The sequence below is a fragment of the Thamnophis elegans genome, chromosome 9, assembly GCF_009769535.1.
Source record: "Thamnophis elegans isolate rThaEle1 chromosome 9, rThaEle1.pri, whole genome shotgun sequence".
In the NCBI taxonomy this organism is placed as follows: Eukaryota; Metazoa; Chordata; class Lepidosauria; order Squamata; family Colubridae; genus Thamnophis; species Thamnophis elegans.
Window position 1 is genome coordinate 58,911,134 of NC_045549.1, and position 16,002 is coordinate 58,927,135.

The window sequence follows — 16,002 nt, forward strand, 5'->3', positions numbered from 1 at the left end:
AAACCCCTTTATTATATGAAGTAACAGCCTATCCCCCGCCCCCCTGCAATCTCCTTGCCACTCTACATCTCCTGCTGCCTTGCTCCCTGCCTTTGTCTATGCCTGGCCCTTCACAAGGCAGCTGCTGGCCAGGTAAGCCATCTTCCCTTGATATTGTGAAAAAATGTCTGTGAGCAATCAAGGTAAGAAAGCCTCGTGCATGCAGCGATAGGTGACTGGGAGGGTTAACATAGACCTGAAGTCATAAATACAGGTGGGCTGCCAAGTACCCAAATTTTGATCATATGACCGTGGGGGATGCTATAACAGCTTTAACTTTGGGGACTGGTCATAAGGCACTTCATTCAGCATCACCATACCTTTGCATGGTCACTGAACAAATGGTTATAAATTGAGGATTATCTGTATAATAATCTAAACACAAGGTTCCTAATGCATGGACAATAGTGGTTATTCTACCCCCCTGCAGGAAAAAAATATAGATGATAAGCCATCCAAAGCTGTAAATATGTACATCTAGTTTCTAAGATCATATACTTCTGATTGATAATGATTCTAGGAACATGTTTAAAGCATGCATTTCTTCTTTCTGAAAATTGACAAGAGGCAAACATAAGACCTAAGTTTTATCTGGATTCAATCTGAACTTATTCATTCAGCTTATTATATGCGCGCAGCTATTCCTGTCCCGTCGTATCCCCACTCACCACATCTTTATCACCACCCCTCAGTATCTTAATACAGATATCCAAGGGATTGGAGGGAAAAGAAATCTTTATATGGATCTCTTAAAGGGACTGGGGCACCCCAAGGAGGGTACCAAAACAGAATCACTCGATATTATTATCTTCTGAAATTATCTTGCAAAAAAGAGAAAACAGAAAACAGTCTTTCTATGCCCTGACTCACAAAAAATATGCTTTAGAAGGGATCTGACATCAACAGACATGGCTTCCAGGCCAAAGTCCAGATTGAATGTTGAAGATTAAGGATTTTCTTATACAGTTGTACAGATAGTATTTTCTTCAACACCTTACTCTCAAAAGCGGTTCCACCACAAAACCGCGGAGGACAAAATCGCGCTCAACGAAAGTGCGCATTTGACGTCATCACAGCGCGACGAAAACATCGCGCTGTGATCGAAAAATGTAAAAATAAAGCGAAAATCTTACCCTAACCCCCCAAACCTAACCCTAAACCTAACCCTAAACCTAACCCTTAACCTAACCCTAAATCTAACCCTAAACCTAACCGTTAACGTAACGCTAAACCTAACGCTAACCCTTAACCTAACGCTAAACGTAACCCTAATGCTCTAAACCTAACCCTAACCCTTAACCTAACCCTAACCCTAAACCTAACCCTTACCTTTATGTGAATCGGCTTGCTTTAATTTTAATTTTATTTCAATTTTTAATTTTTTTCGTCGCGCTGTGATGACGTCACATGCGCGCTTTCGTCGAGCGCGATTTTGTCCTCCGCGGTTTTGACGGGTCACGCTCAAAAGCAACATTTGTGCCTGGACTATATTTGTTCTGTAAATCTAGATACAAGGAAGTTATTTTTTTCCGGGGTAATTGTTTTTTGTAAAAATAAAAATAAAAAAAATGAACAGCAATATCAATTAAATTGCACACTTCAACCAGAAGAGAGCTGGAAAGGACCCTGGAGGTGTTCTGGTCCAACCTCCTACTCAAGCAGGAACCCATTTCAGACAAGTGGCTGTCTAGTGTCTTCTTTAAACCTCCAGTGATAAAGCACCCACAACTTCTGAAGGAAAGCTGTTCCCCTGGTTAATTGTTCTCACTGTTAGGAGGTTTCTCCTTAATTTCAGGTTTCTTCTCTCTTTTATTAGTTCCCATCTTGTCCTGCCCTTCGGTGCTTTGGAAAATAAGTTGACCCCCTCTTCTCTGTGGCCGTCCCTTAAATATTGAAATACTGTTATCTCCCCCCCCCCAAAAAAAACCCCAGGTCTTTCTTTTCTCTAGACTTGCCAAATCCAAATCCTGCAACCATTCTTCATATGTTTTAGTCTCCAGGTCTTTAATCATTTCAGTTACTCTTTGCACGTTTTCCAAAGTCTCAACATCTTTTTTGTAATGTGGTGAGCAAAACTGGATGCAGTATTCCAAGTGTGGCCTTACTAAGGCTTTTTTATCTAAAATTTTATGTTATCTAAAATAACTGGGTTGTGGATGTAAAATTACTCTGACATATTTAATTTCTTCCTTGACACATTCTCTCGGGAACATGAACTAATTATCATTGGTATGTATTATAGGAGATTGAACTAATACTAAGAAATCTTCCCTTAAGCTTCATCAGTATATGTGCTGTCAGATCAAGATATGGAAACCAAAACTCAGACAAGGCTAATTTCTCCTTCCAAAAGAGTTGGAAAGTTTCCTGTATTTTCTACGTTTTATTGCAAACAGTGACTATGATGAGTAAAATGGGCTATATAGAATACAGCAATTCTACTGTAAGAATCATGCTGGTGCAGTGGTTAGAATGCAGTAATGCAGGCTAATTATGCTGACTGCCAGCAATTCGATTCTCACCAGCTCAAGGTTGACTCAGCCTTTCATCTTTCTGAGGTTGGTAAAATGAGGGCCCAGATTGTTAGGAAAGTATGCTGATTCTGTAAACCACTTAGAGAGCTGGCTATAAAGCACTATGAAGTGGTATATAAGTCAATGCTATTACTATTCCATTTCTCTCATAGCCTACATACATAGCTTTTAGAAACAGTAAATGTAAGAAATTGTATGGAGATATTATAAACAATGTTATAAACAATGTCAAGCAATCTCAGTCATGTGGTTCAAGCTTCGACATGTCTGGGGAGACTAGTCTCAGTTAGCTGCATGTGGCTATATAATATACAGTAGTAAACACCATAAAGAATTACAGCTTTTTATGTTAGCAGATTTTTTATATTATTTTTTCCCTTCTACAACACCTTACAGTCATTACATCAACATTACAGCTTTAAACTTTGAGAAAAGACCATGGTGTTGATTCACCATCTTATACATTATTTTATCTGGACATACACACTGTTTTTTTTAATGCTGTGAGCTATCCCAGGAGCAACTGGAATCCTAATCAAGTGAGTGAGTGAGTCGGTGAGTGTTTAGGATGACAAGATAAAATGGATGATAGGAATATTCATTAATCAAGAAAAAGACAATATGAAGAAGCAGTAATCAATAAGTAGCAATAGCAATATCACTTGGACTTATATACTGCTTCACAGTGCTTTATATCCCTCTCTAATGGTTTACAGAATCAGCATATTGCCTCCAACAATCTAGATCCTCATTTTATTGACCTTGGAAGGATGGAAGGCTGAGTCAATCTTGAGGTGGTCAGAATCGAACTGCTGTCAGCTGGCAGAAGTAGCCTGCAATACTGCATTCTAACCACTACACCACCTCAGCGTTTATTGCAGTATTGTGACCAATTAAAACCACTATATTTAAATAGCTGCTTCAACAAATGGATACAATACTACCAAAAACAGTACTAGCAAAAGTCAAGTCATCTAATAGCTTTGTGATCTAATTTCTAAGTCACACTGAATCTATTAGCTGAATTTTCTAGTGCTTGATTACAGGCTATGATGAGGTTTCTACCATAAATCAAAAGCCAATTTATAATGATGACTATATTTAAGTTTATTATGAACTACTCTTTTAGTGAAGTATTAGACAAGAAGTTTTCATTCAAAATAAATATCAAAAGCAAAGTATCTACAACATTGTTTCTGCTTGTTAGTCTATACAATTTGAATAGTATAGACTAGAATTAGTCGTCACTTATAAAGCCCTTCATGGTATTGGACCTGGGTACTTGAGAGACCGCCTACTGCCAATTACCTCCACTAGACCAATTAGATCCCACAGACTAGGCCTCCTCCGAATTCCATCCGCCGGCCAGTGTCGACTGGCGACTACCCGGAGGAGAGCCTTCTCTGTGGCTGCTCCGACCCTCTGGAACGAACTCCCCGTGGAGATTCGTACCCTCACCACCCTCCAGGCCTTCCGCATAGCCCTTAAAACCTGGCTATTCCGACAGGCCTGGGGCTAAAGATTCGCTGCCCCTATTTCGAATGGTATGATTGTTGTGCTTTTTAACTATGTATAGTTTTGTGTTCTTGTTAAATTGTTTGTATCCCCCCCTTCCCCTTTTTGAGTTGTGAGCCGCCCTGAGTCCCCTTAGGGAAAAGGGCGGCATACAAATGAAATAAAACTCTAAACTCTAAAATTCTTAAGAAAAGAAAAAATTTGAAACCTATTACAATTGAATTCAACTGATCATTTCTATGTGATGCAAGTAGTCCTCGATTTATGGCCAAACTAAGATCAGAATTTCCATACTAAGCAAGACAGTTATTAAGTGAGCCCGATTTTACGCTCGTTTTTGCTATGATTGTTAAGCTAATCACTGCAATTGTTAAGGGAACCATCAGTCAAGCAAACATGGCTTCCCCCATTGACTTTGCTTGTAGAAAGCCAGCTGGGAAGGCCGAAATGAAAGACTCTGGAATCTTGCAACTATCGTAAATTCAACAAACCAGTTGCAGAGTGTCCAAATTTTGATTATGTGACTCTGCAACAGTCAAATACTGCAACAATCATAATTGTGAAGACCAATTGTAAGTTACTTTTCCCAGTTCTGTTGTAACTTTTGACAGTTGCGAAACAAATGGTTCTAGGAGGACAACCTGTACAGCATTTCAGTAATATGATTGCAATGGCAATTTGGTTTAATGTAATGCAGTGCTATATTGACATGTAAATAAGACTTCATAAAACAATATAATAACTGTTAAATTAGCTTGAAAAGAGGAATATGCATAATATTTGATGATCTACCTATAATACAGTATATTTTTACATTTTTTGCTACATTAAAATATATCTTTCTATTATTTGTTCTTATTAGGCCGTGCTTTATATTCACTTAGTGAGTACTTTTTTAAATACAGAAATTTTCAGTTTTTTTGAAAACTATACCAATGCTTTGGAAAATCAAAATGGGTTTCCATAAATATCAACAGTCATCTTTTATTTAACGTTTTATCATAAAAATCTCTCCTGCATGAATATGAGTTCTGGATTCTATACCAATGATACATCAAACATCTGGATAAATTTCACATGTGCACTCTGTGCTTCAGCCTTGGCATTTATTTGCAAGACCATATCTCCAATCTGGAGTCCTGAATCACACAAAGTACACCAGCATTGAGTCCCTGATTATTAAAACCTAGAGGCAGTGGATGTGCTATATAATCAGAATGGATGACTGTATGCCTTGCTGATTGCTCTGCGGTGTGTTGAGACTGGGAAGAGAACTCAAGATGTTCCATGCAGACCCTACAAAGACACTGTGAAGGAAACGCTACACCACTGTGACATCCAACCAAGGGAACTAGAAGCTGCAACTGCTGAAAGAAACTGCTGTTGAGCCCTGTGCCATGAAGCCTCCATTGGCTTTCAAGATAGGCACCACCAAAAAGTTATAGAAAATCATAAGCAGCATCATAGAATAACAGTGTCCCCATGGTGCTAGACAATACACTTCCAGATTGAGACTGCACAGCCACCGTCAGGTCCACAGATGAATTGCGTAACAGCAGCTTTTTTGAACCCCAAAACACTTAGCCTTCACTTGTTAAAAGTTTGTGTAAGCTACACAGTATATGACATGTTGTCTTTTTTATTACATCTACAAACATTCAGAAATTAATACTTACTTGCATATATCATCTTCTGGGTCCTCAAGCCCAAACCTTTCATCAAAAGTAAGTTGTATCAACATATTCTCTTCAACTGCAACTAATCGCCATACAAGTACTACGTTGCGAGGATAAGTGTAAGGAAATTTAGGGCTGTGAATACTTCCATTAGTGGACACAGTAATAACCTTCTCATGATGCGGCTCTTGCACTCCTATAAAGGAAATACACATATACAAAAGAATAATCAGTCAACTGCACAATCAAGTTATACTGAACAATATAATTCAATTCTAAAGACGTTCTTTGATCTCTTCTAATCTAGTATTCTACTTTATTTCTTTGAATGGTAGATTGCCATGTCATACTATACATTCTTCTAAAAGGAATTCTCTCAAAAGAGTTGTTGGAATTATCTTAAGAAACATGCCCAAATATTTTAATTTAGACATGACTAATCATTGCATAATAAGCCATCTACTCCAGGTTCCTAGTTTTTGACTTTGAAAAGAAGAAGAAGAAAAAAAGGGGGGAATGTAAAAAAACACACACACCATGATTTGATAAACAGAATCATAGTGCAATTATAATTAGTAGGCAGTCAATTACTAAAGTGAAAAAGACATTTAAAAGTTCTATTTTTCTATGATAGTATGCTGATATCCACAATTACACATATATAGGTGGTCCTCGCTTAGTGACTGACTCGTACAGTGACTAACTGCAATTACAAAGGTGATGAACAAGTAACTTTGGACCAATTCTCTCATATATATAACCTTCACATCTTTGTAAAGCAAAGGAAAGCTGAAGAAATAGCAAAAGCAGAGTATCTGTTTCAGTTAGCACCCACTTTGCTTAACAACAGAATTGCAGGTCCCAATGGTCCCTAAATGAAAACTACCTGCATGGCAATTTTTAGATGGATTAAAAGTTATTTGCTTACACAATAAGCTCTATAAATATGTATCCATCTCTTTTAAAAAAGATTTACTAAAACTTGATGCAATCTTATTTGCTATAACTTATTAGGGAGATAATCCTTTATTCTAGCCAGTGTGTTCCTCTTCCCCTCAACAATAATATGGGTTAAAATTAAATCCTTGAATAGCACTAATGAGATAGAAATGTCATTTCACTGAATAAGGTCATTTTCTTTCTCTCTTTATATCATACACTAGACAAGCTGTGGCCCTTTGGGTCTTTGTTTCAGAGATATTTCTTTACCTAAACAAAGAAATACCTAAAAGGAAGTGGCATCAGAAGTAACTTCTGAATTCCTGACAGCTTCCCCATTCAATTTCCTTGTGGGAAACTGGCAGGGAACATTGAAACCTTCCCTCCCTGTTATGCTATCATTACGTCTCCCCACCCACCCCTCCCGAATTCCTGCAAGCTTTCCCACTTACTTTGCTTGTAAGAAGCTTTCAGGGGAGCTTCTGTTAGTGGGAAAGCCAGCAGTAAGTGAGTAAATCAAAAGCCAGCAGGCAGGCAAGTGGCTCTGCTGGGTAGCAATAGCAATAGCAATAGCAGTAGACTTATATACTGCTTCATAGGCCTTTCAGGCCTCTCTAAGCGGTTTACAGAGAGTCAGCATATTGCCCCCAACAATCTGGGTCCTCATTTTACCCACCTCGGAAGGATGGAAGGCTGAGTCAACCCTGAGCCGGTGAGATTTGAACCGCTGACCTGCTGATCTAGCAGTAGCCTGCAGTGCTGCATTTAACCACTGCGCCACCTTGGCTCTTAGGGTAGGAACTCTGCTGGGTAGGAACTCTGCTGGGTATGAGCTGAGGTGGCGCAGTGGTTGGGGTACAGTACTGCAGGCCACTTCAGCCGACTGCTATCTGTAGTTCGGCGGTTCAAATCTCACCGGCTCAAGGTTGACTCAGCCTTCCATCCTTCCGAGGTGGGTGAAATGAGGACCCAGACTGTGGGGGCGATATGCTGACTCTGTTAACCGCTTAGAGAGGGCTGAAAGCCCTATGAAGCGGTATATAAGTCTAACTGCTATTGCTATTGCTATAGGAAAGAGAGGAAAGGGATGCATAGGAGTATGGGTTGGGAAGGGCGTGCAGAAGTGCATGAGGGGTGCTGTGCAGGCCAGGAAGGGTATATGCTGTGGGTGGGAAGGGCGCATGGGGGTATGCAAGAGGTGCTGCATGGGTTTGGGTAAGGTGCAAGGGGGCAGCATGAGCCAAGGGTGAAGGGTGATTGGAAAAATAAAGAGATGCCATGCAGGCTGGGGAGGGCATGTGGAGAAGATGTGAGTTGGAAAGGGTGCCCGCGGGTATATGGGAGTGCCTGAGAGATACTAGACAGGTGAGAAACAGTGTGTGGGAAGCAGCATAAGTCCATAAGGGTGTATGAGGGTGTGTAAGAGGTGCCGCATGAGTCAGGGAAAGCACATGGGGGATTGCAACAGTTAAAAATTGTGCGTATGGGTGCAAGAGGTGCCACATGGTTCTGGAAAGGTGCAAGTTGGGGGAAGCATGCATGGAGCAGAAATGATGTGTAGGGGTTCCTTCTTCCCTGTTCCTCTCTGTTTCTTTGTCTCTTCTCCTTCACCTTCCCTTCCCTTTCCTTCCGAGCAGGCAAGTGGTTGTTGTTGCTGTAGAGCATGAAGGATTACAAGAATGGCTGGAAAATTGTCACAGAATGTTGGGAATGAGGATATGTGACTGCTGCAGCAGTCCAGCAACTAAGGAAACCACAAATTTCCCAAATTTCATTCCATCCAGAGTCACGGGTCCCAGATTTTGAATGCATTTTGTAAGCCCATTTGATTCAACAACTGTTGTCCTATGGCAGTGATGGCGAACCTTTTTGGCACCAAGTGCCCAAACTGGAATGTGTGCCAGAGCCCTGGAAACTGGAAGCCCAGCTGACCAGTGCACAGACGCGTGCTGGCCAACTGGTTTTCTGGTTGCCAGTGCACTCATGCGTGCCGGCAAGCTGGTCTTTGTGCACAATAGAGACCCAGAAACTCAAAGACCAGCTGGCCAGCCGGTGTGCATGCATGCTGACCATGTGGTCTTCTGATTTTCGGCGTGCACATGTGCTCCAGCCAGCTGGTTTTCACGTGTGCCCGAGCCCCGGAAACTCGAAGATCGGGTGGCCAGACTGTATATGCACCGGCCCTGGTCTTTGGGTTTCTGGCCCTCCAACACGTGCAAAGAACAGCTGGTATGCTGGAAATCAGAAGAGCAGTTGACAACAGCACACATACCCACAGAAAGGGCTCTGTGTGCCATCTCTGAGATGCGTGCCATTATGGCCCTAGGGTATCTTGTTTTGCCCAGTTACAAGTTATAGAAACAAGAATTCTAGCAACATATAGGTAATCTGAACTGACCAAGAGTTGAGCAAGGCAGTCTAAAAAAAGACTCATTCTCAGAATGCATGTAGTTTTTCTGTTCTAAAATAAATTAGTATAAATTTTAAGACTGTAAAACTATCTGCAGATTTAGGAACTGTAATTTATGAATTAAGAAACCTAGCTGATCTCAAATAAACACTAAAGCGTGGGTCAGACATCTTTACTATTGATGATAAAAAAAGTTCCAGACTTGGAGGGCCGGAACAAAAAATCCAGAAGATGGCAATAACATCCTATATTATAGCCAAGAAAACTACACAGATGTGTACATGTAATCATTAGGAATTGAGCTTGATTCAAAAGAATCTTGACTTTCCTCTTAATGGAAAACTCCTCCAAGGACAGTAGTGAGTATAATGGGCCAAAAAAGAAAAAAACATGTTTGTTTGAACTTTATTAAGCTAAATTGATTAGGACTACTACTGACATTTTGTACTAAATCTATTGATTACTACACTGCATGAAAACTCCAATTTGTATTTTAATTTGTATTTTATCATCCGCTGGCCGTTTTTAACACTGCAATGTAAGAAGGTATTCTGGAATTGCCCCAGCCTTCTACCAAGTACTATTTGAGCAACATTCCAAATACTAGGAGAGAGGATAATTTATTCATACCATACACATACACATACATTATAAACAAATATCTAACTAAAATAAAAAAAACAAACCTTTCTATTAGCATTATTCATTATTTGTAGTGGTTTACATGCTGCCTCCTTCAAATCAGAGCTACATGCATTAATAAATATTAAAGCTAACAAAATAAAACACATGCAGTGTCTGAACTAAATAAATATTTCCTTCCTGAATTGCAATGATGGGAGTTAACAGAAGCAGTGAGCACACAAAAAAAATAAATAAATAAAAGCTGGGTTCAGACAGTATACCTGTAGAATTTTATAAAAATATTCAAGAGCCAATAGAAACAGTGATCTTAGATTTATTTAATGAAGCGCTTACAGAAGTGAAAATACCAAAATCATGGAGGAAAGCATATATAACACTGATACCCAAAGAGGATTTGGACCATCAACAAATAAAGAATTATAGACCAATTTCATTTACTAAAAGCAGATTATAAAATTTTCACATCAATAATGGCAGAACAAATAAAAAAATATTAAATGAAATTATACACACAGACCAAAATGGTTTCTTGCCAAAACGTCAGCTAAAGAATAATATGCGAGTAATTATGAACACGTAACACAATTAAAATATTATGAAGAGAACCCAGGGAAAGAGTTGCCCTGGTCTTTTTAGACGCTCAAAAGGCATTTGACAATTTAAATTGGCAGTTCATCATTACAGAGTTAAAAAAGATGAAATTTGCAGATAATTTTATAAAAATGACAGAAACAATATATTTGGCTCAGACAGCAAAAGTAATGACAAATGGGGACACCACAGAAGAATTTAAAATCTGGAAGGGAGTGAGACAAGGATGTCCATTCTCACCCTTATTATTTATATTAACACTGGAGGTTCTATTACTAGAAATTAGAAACAATAAGGAAATAAGGGGTTAAAAATAAAAAAGAAGGAATACAAAATGCAGGCATTCGCAGATGACATGGTATTCATATTAGAGGAGCCACTAGAAACTAATCCAAAATATAGAAGAATTCAGTAATGTAGCGGGACTTAAAATTAACAAGAATTATTATGAAAAATCTTACCAAAAAACAAGTGCAAGAATTAGAGGAAATTATGGGAATGCAATTAGTAAAAATGGTAAAATATTTAGGAATTTGGCTGACAGGAAAATGTTCAATAATTAAGGAAGATAATTATGAGAAAATAATTCAGAAAATTAAAAAAAAGATTTGGAGAATTGGAGGAAACTGCAAATATCATTAATGGGAAGAATTGCCATAGTTAAAATGAAAGTCTTAGCCAAAGTTTTGTTCCTATTTCAAGTGGTACCAATAATCCTAGGAAAAAACTTTTTCACAGATTTAAATAAACTAATAGCACGATTCATCTGGTTAGGGAAAAAACCACGAATTAAATTAAAACTCCTACAGGACAGTAGAGAAAAAGGAGGTTTTGGACTCCCAGATTGGGAACTTTATTACCAAGTAACAGCTGTCACCTGGATAAGAGATTGGATTAACTTTAAGAATAGGAGAATACTAACATTAGAAGGACATAATTTAGAATTGGATTTGCATGCCTTTATTTAGGACGGGAAAGACAAAACCTACAGCTACTTTCAAAGACATCGAATTAGAATTGCCCTACTTCAAATTTGGTCAAAAATTAAAAGAAAACATTATAACAAAATCCCAATTTGGCTATCCACTATGGAAGCATTGATCTATCCAAATGTATTGGACATAAATAAAATAATAAGATACGAAGACATATTAGACAATCAAGAGAGGTTAAAAACAAGACAAGAATTGAAAGATGAGGGAATAGATATAGACTGGTGGCCATATCTACAAATACAGGTGAGATATAAAAAAGACAGAGAAAGAGATGGATTCTATAAAGAGCCACAGGAGTTAGATAAAATTCTACAGGAAACCAAAGTAAAATTGATAAAAAAGATATATCATTATTTATTAAGATTCCAAATGGAAGAAGAAATTGTGAAAGAAACGATGATAACATGGGCAACAAATTTTGGGTATACTATAGAATTGGCAGAATGGGAAAAAATTTGGGAAACAAATTATAAATGGACGATGGCAACGGAATACAGAGAAAACATATATAAGATGTTGCGAAAATTTAATTCACTACTTTTTCCTTCTTCTTTTTTTGTAAACTATTTTTTGTTGTTGTTGTTAGGGTTGAATATATGCTTTGGTTTTGTTTCCTTTTGTTTGTTTTATTATTTTATTTTTTATGACAAAACAATACATTAATAACAATTGATATATTTATTTATTATCCCATCTATTATTTTTATAAATAACTTAAGGCAAAGAAGATACCTAATATTCCTTCCTCCTTCTATTTTCCCGACAAAAATAACAACTTATTGCAGTGAGTTGGGCTTAGAGAAATTGACTGGTCCATTCACCCAGCTGGCTTTCATGCCTATGGCTGAACTAGAACTCAGTCTTCTAGATCAAATTTACCTTATTGTAACATACTATTCACAAATAGAATTGGATGAAGTTCATCCACTGTTTTTGAACATGTGCACACTTATTTAATACAAGTATGAAATTATTTAATACTTGTATGAAATACAAGTCTAATTCACATATGCAAAACATCAAGTAACAATAAACATACAACTGTAGTTTCAGAAAACAGACTGTAAGTTCAGGAAATTTGTGTATGTGTGTGTGTATTGTTGGAATACAGAGTTCCTTTATTTTGTATAACAACTACAGCAGTATTCAGTAGATATAGATATACAGTATATTCTTCAAACAGTAGATGGCAGTGTTTGTTCATACTTGTATCTATGGGAGGGGTACCCCCAATCCGTGGAACCCCCAATCCATGGACTTGCACTGGTCTATGGCATGCCAGAAACTGGGGCACACAAACAAGTGAATCCCCATCTATGGGATTCAGGCAGCACACAAAACACCTCCTATGATCCGTGGAAAAACCTCTCTCATTGGGTGGTCAGAAGCATTAGGTTTCCCCACCCTGAAATACCTCATGTGCACTTAACAACCTGAGCTTTCGATTAGTGAATGCATTGGGTAAATCAGGGAAGAATGAATGTAATTGGCAAATGTACATTTTGTAAGTCAAGGACTACCTGTATGTTTGTGGACATATCTTATCTAATGTTAAATAAAACAACAGAGAACCAATCTAAATAATACATTAAGTATATGAATGTATTTTACACATCAAGTTTTTAAAGAGTAGAGATTATGATGTCGACTGAAGGAGGACCTTGTCAATTTGGAACATTTGTTATGTATATAGCAGTGAGAAAACATTTTTGCTCAACAGGAGGTATTTATTCTCTATAGAAAACAATAGGCCTCTTGAACAGAATTTCAGAATGTGTGTGTGTGTGAGAGAGAGAGGGTGGCAACAATAAACCTCAAAGATATATGGGAATAAAGTAAAGGTAAAGTTTGCCCTGTCTAGCTGTGTCTGACTCTAGGGAGTGGTGCTCATCTGTGTTTCTTATCTGAGGCGTTGTCCGAAGACATTCCTGTGGTCATGTGAATTCTTGATGGAGTGTGGCTATGGGTTTGTGGGCTGTTGCTATTTCTAAAGGTTGGAAAATTCTGGCTGTCATTTCTGACACCCCTTTTGTGTATGGTAGGGTTAGTTTTTGCATGTTCATTGATTGTGTGGTGCATTGTGGTTTGGGTGCTGTGTGTCAGAATGCAAAGGATAGCCATTGTGAAGAGAGACATTAAGCAGTCATTTCTCTTCTGCTTTTCTTAGTGCTGTGCTGCTGGAGAGTGTCCTAGCCCTTCTGAAGAGGGTCTGGACATAGCTTGTTTTGTGTGTGATGGGATGGTTGCTTGCAAAGCTGAGGTTCTGGTCCATGTGAGTGGGTATGTGTAGACATGGGTTTCCAGTTCTCCGTTGTGTAATCTCCTTATGTCGATGTTGAGGAATGCAACTCTTTTGTTCGTTTCCTCTTCATGTGTGAATTTGATCATGGGAAATATGCTATTGAGTAGGTGATGTGTTTCTTCAATTAGTGTTTGACGGTGACAAAGGTGTCATTGACATAACATCTCCAAAATTCTGGTGGGATGGTGAGTAGAGCTATGGATTCGCATTGTTGCATGACTGCATCTGCAATTAGGCCTGATATGGGTGATATCACTGGGATACCTTATACTTGCTTATAGATTTTCCTGTTCAACTGGGTTGGCATCATCTTTGTCAGTATAGTGTTTAGTGATTAATGGTGCATGGTTTAGCCATACATCAGGTCAATGTCAATTGAAGTGAAGATGCAGTGACATCTAAGGAGACCATGATTTTTTCTTTGTTGATTTTGTGTGCTTAATGAGTTGGTTAAATTGTTCTGGGGAGTTTATTGAATGGGTTGGACAGGTGTCTTCAAGGTTCAAGGTTCATTTTATTTATATGCCGCCCTATTCCCAGCGGGACTCAGGGCGGCGCACAAACCCAAAGGACGGGAAGGGAAACACAAGAACTACAACAAAAAGTACAGGGCATTTAAAACAACCAACAGCCACACGATTCGAGAGGGGAAGGGAACTCATCGACCCCAGGCCTGCTGACACAGCCAGGTTTTAACGGCTTTTCGGAAGGCCTGGAGAGAGGTGAGGGTCCGAATCTCTGCAGGGAGCTCGTTCCAAAGGGACGGAGCCACCACAGAGAAGGCCCTCCCCCGGGTATAAGCCAGATGACATTGGCTAGTAGACGGAACCTGGAGGAGGCCTAATCTGTGTGATCTAATGGGTCTTTGGGAGGTAATTGGCAGCAGGCGGTCTCTCAAGTACCCAGGTCCAATACCATGAAGGGCTTTAAGTTCCCTCTGCAGGGGTTTTGTACATTGGTATTCTAGATAGAGACACAATTGGGTATCAGGTTCTTGTGTATTTGTGTATTTTTCTTGTGTATTTTGGGGATCTGTAGGGTGTGGCAGAATCTTGTGATTGCATGTGCTTTCACTCTTAATAGATGTTTTTCTTTTTCCATTTCCTTAGGCTATCTTTTATTTTGTTCTCTAGCTGTTTTGTCAGATCATCATGGATTATTTGAAAGGTTTTGGTGTTGTTTTATTGTTTTTTTGGCTTTACTGATATAGTCAGTTTTGTCCATTACTATAGTCAGTCTCCTGGTAGAAATGCTTTCATCTGGTTTCAGTTTCTCTAGGGTTCTCTTCTCCTTTAGGCTGAATATTTTGTTGTGTCTGTTGTGTTGGATGTTGGGGGTGATTCTTTACCTGATGTCTTCTCATATTTCTTGGTCCAGGTGGTTCATTTTTAGAATAGATTTGAGATTGGCTAGGAATTCAATGGGCTCAGCATCTTTGTGGTTGAAATTGAGGCTGTGTGTCACAAGACCCATCCCAAGATCCTTACTTGTGACCTACACCTGACCCATCACAAGACCCTGACCTGACATAACCCTCTTCTGAGCTACAAGACCTACAGACCACACAAAGCCCTTATAAGCAGAAGAATACTGACACCGACATTCCCTAAACTCCGCTGAAGTTGTTACCTAGCCTGATAACAAAACATTTGGAAACCAATCCACAAGCTTGGAGAAGGAACCTCTACCCTCATCCTCCACCTGAGCTACAGATATCTTCCATTATTGCAAATAATTAAAAATTTCTTCTATGTACTGTAAATTGAAGGGATTGAAGTTGTATATGGGGGCTTCTGCTACTGACAAAGAGTTGCCAATGAGCTATGCTAATAAACATGGCAGTCTAGAAAGGCAGGTAGATCAGAATGTTCCTTGAATATTTGGTAAAACCTTGTATATTTGGTAAAAGCTTTTAAAACTGTCTTCTTTCCTTTCTTTATCCTTATAACTTATTCTGTTTTTTTTAAATTGTTGCAATGAAATCCTGGCAGCTGTTTGATTGATACTTGGTAATGTTTTTTTTATTAATTTTTTTTTATTTTGTTACTTAAACAACACATGCCCACACCAGTGGGAAAAGAAAAAATCAAAAAGTCAAAACACAGAGAAGACAAAAAGAACAAAAAACAAGGCAGGGGGGAAAAAAAGGAATACTTGATAATGTTTATGTCCTCTAATAGGTATATAATTTTAATATGAATTAAAATGATTAATGCAATAGCTGAAGGCATTTTGATGATTCTGAATCAAAATGAATAAATTTTGAATAAATCATTTATTAAACTGAATTTTTAATATATTTAAATTTACATTTATCTTCAAATGACAAATGGACTTTGCTACAGCTGAACCTTAA

General features: G+C 38.4%; 1 protein-coding gene across 1 annotated transcript in view; it reads right to left on the reverse strand.

Annotated features, from left to right (window-relative positions):
- The window catches only part of PDGFC (platelet derived growth factor C), a 124,663-nt gene that overhangs the window by 43,577 nt on the left and 65,084 nt on the right, over nucleotides 1-16,002 (reverse strand). Inside the window, exon 2 of the mRNA XM_032223556.1 lies at nucleotides 5,765-5,960. Within this exon, the coding sequence (XP_032079447.1) occupies nucleotides 5,765-5,960 (196 nt within the window). The remainder of the gene's footprint in view (nucleotides 1-5,764; nucleotides 5,961-16,002) is intronic.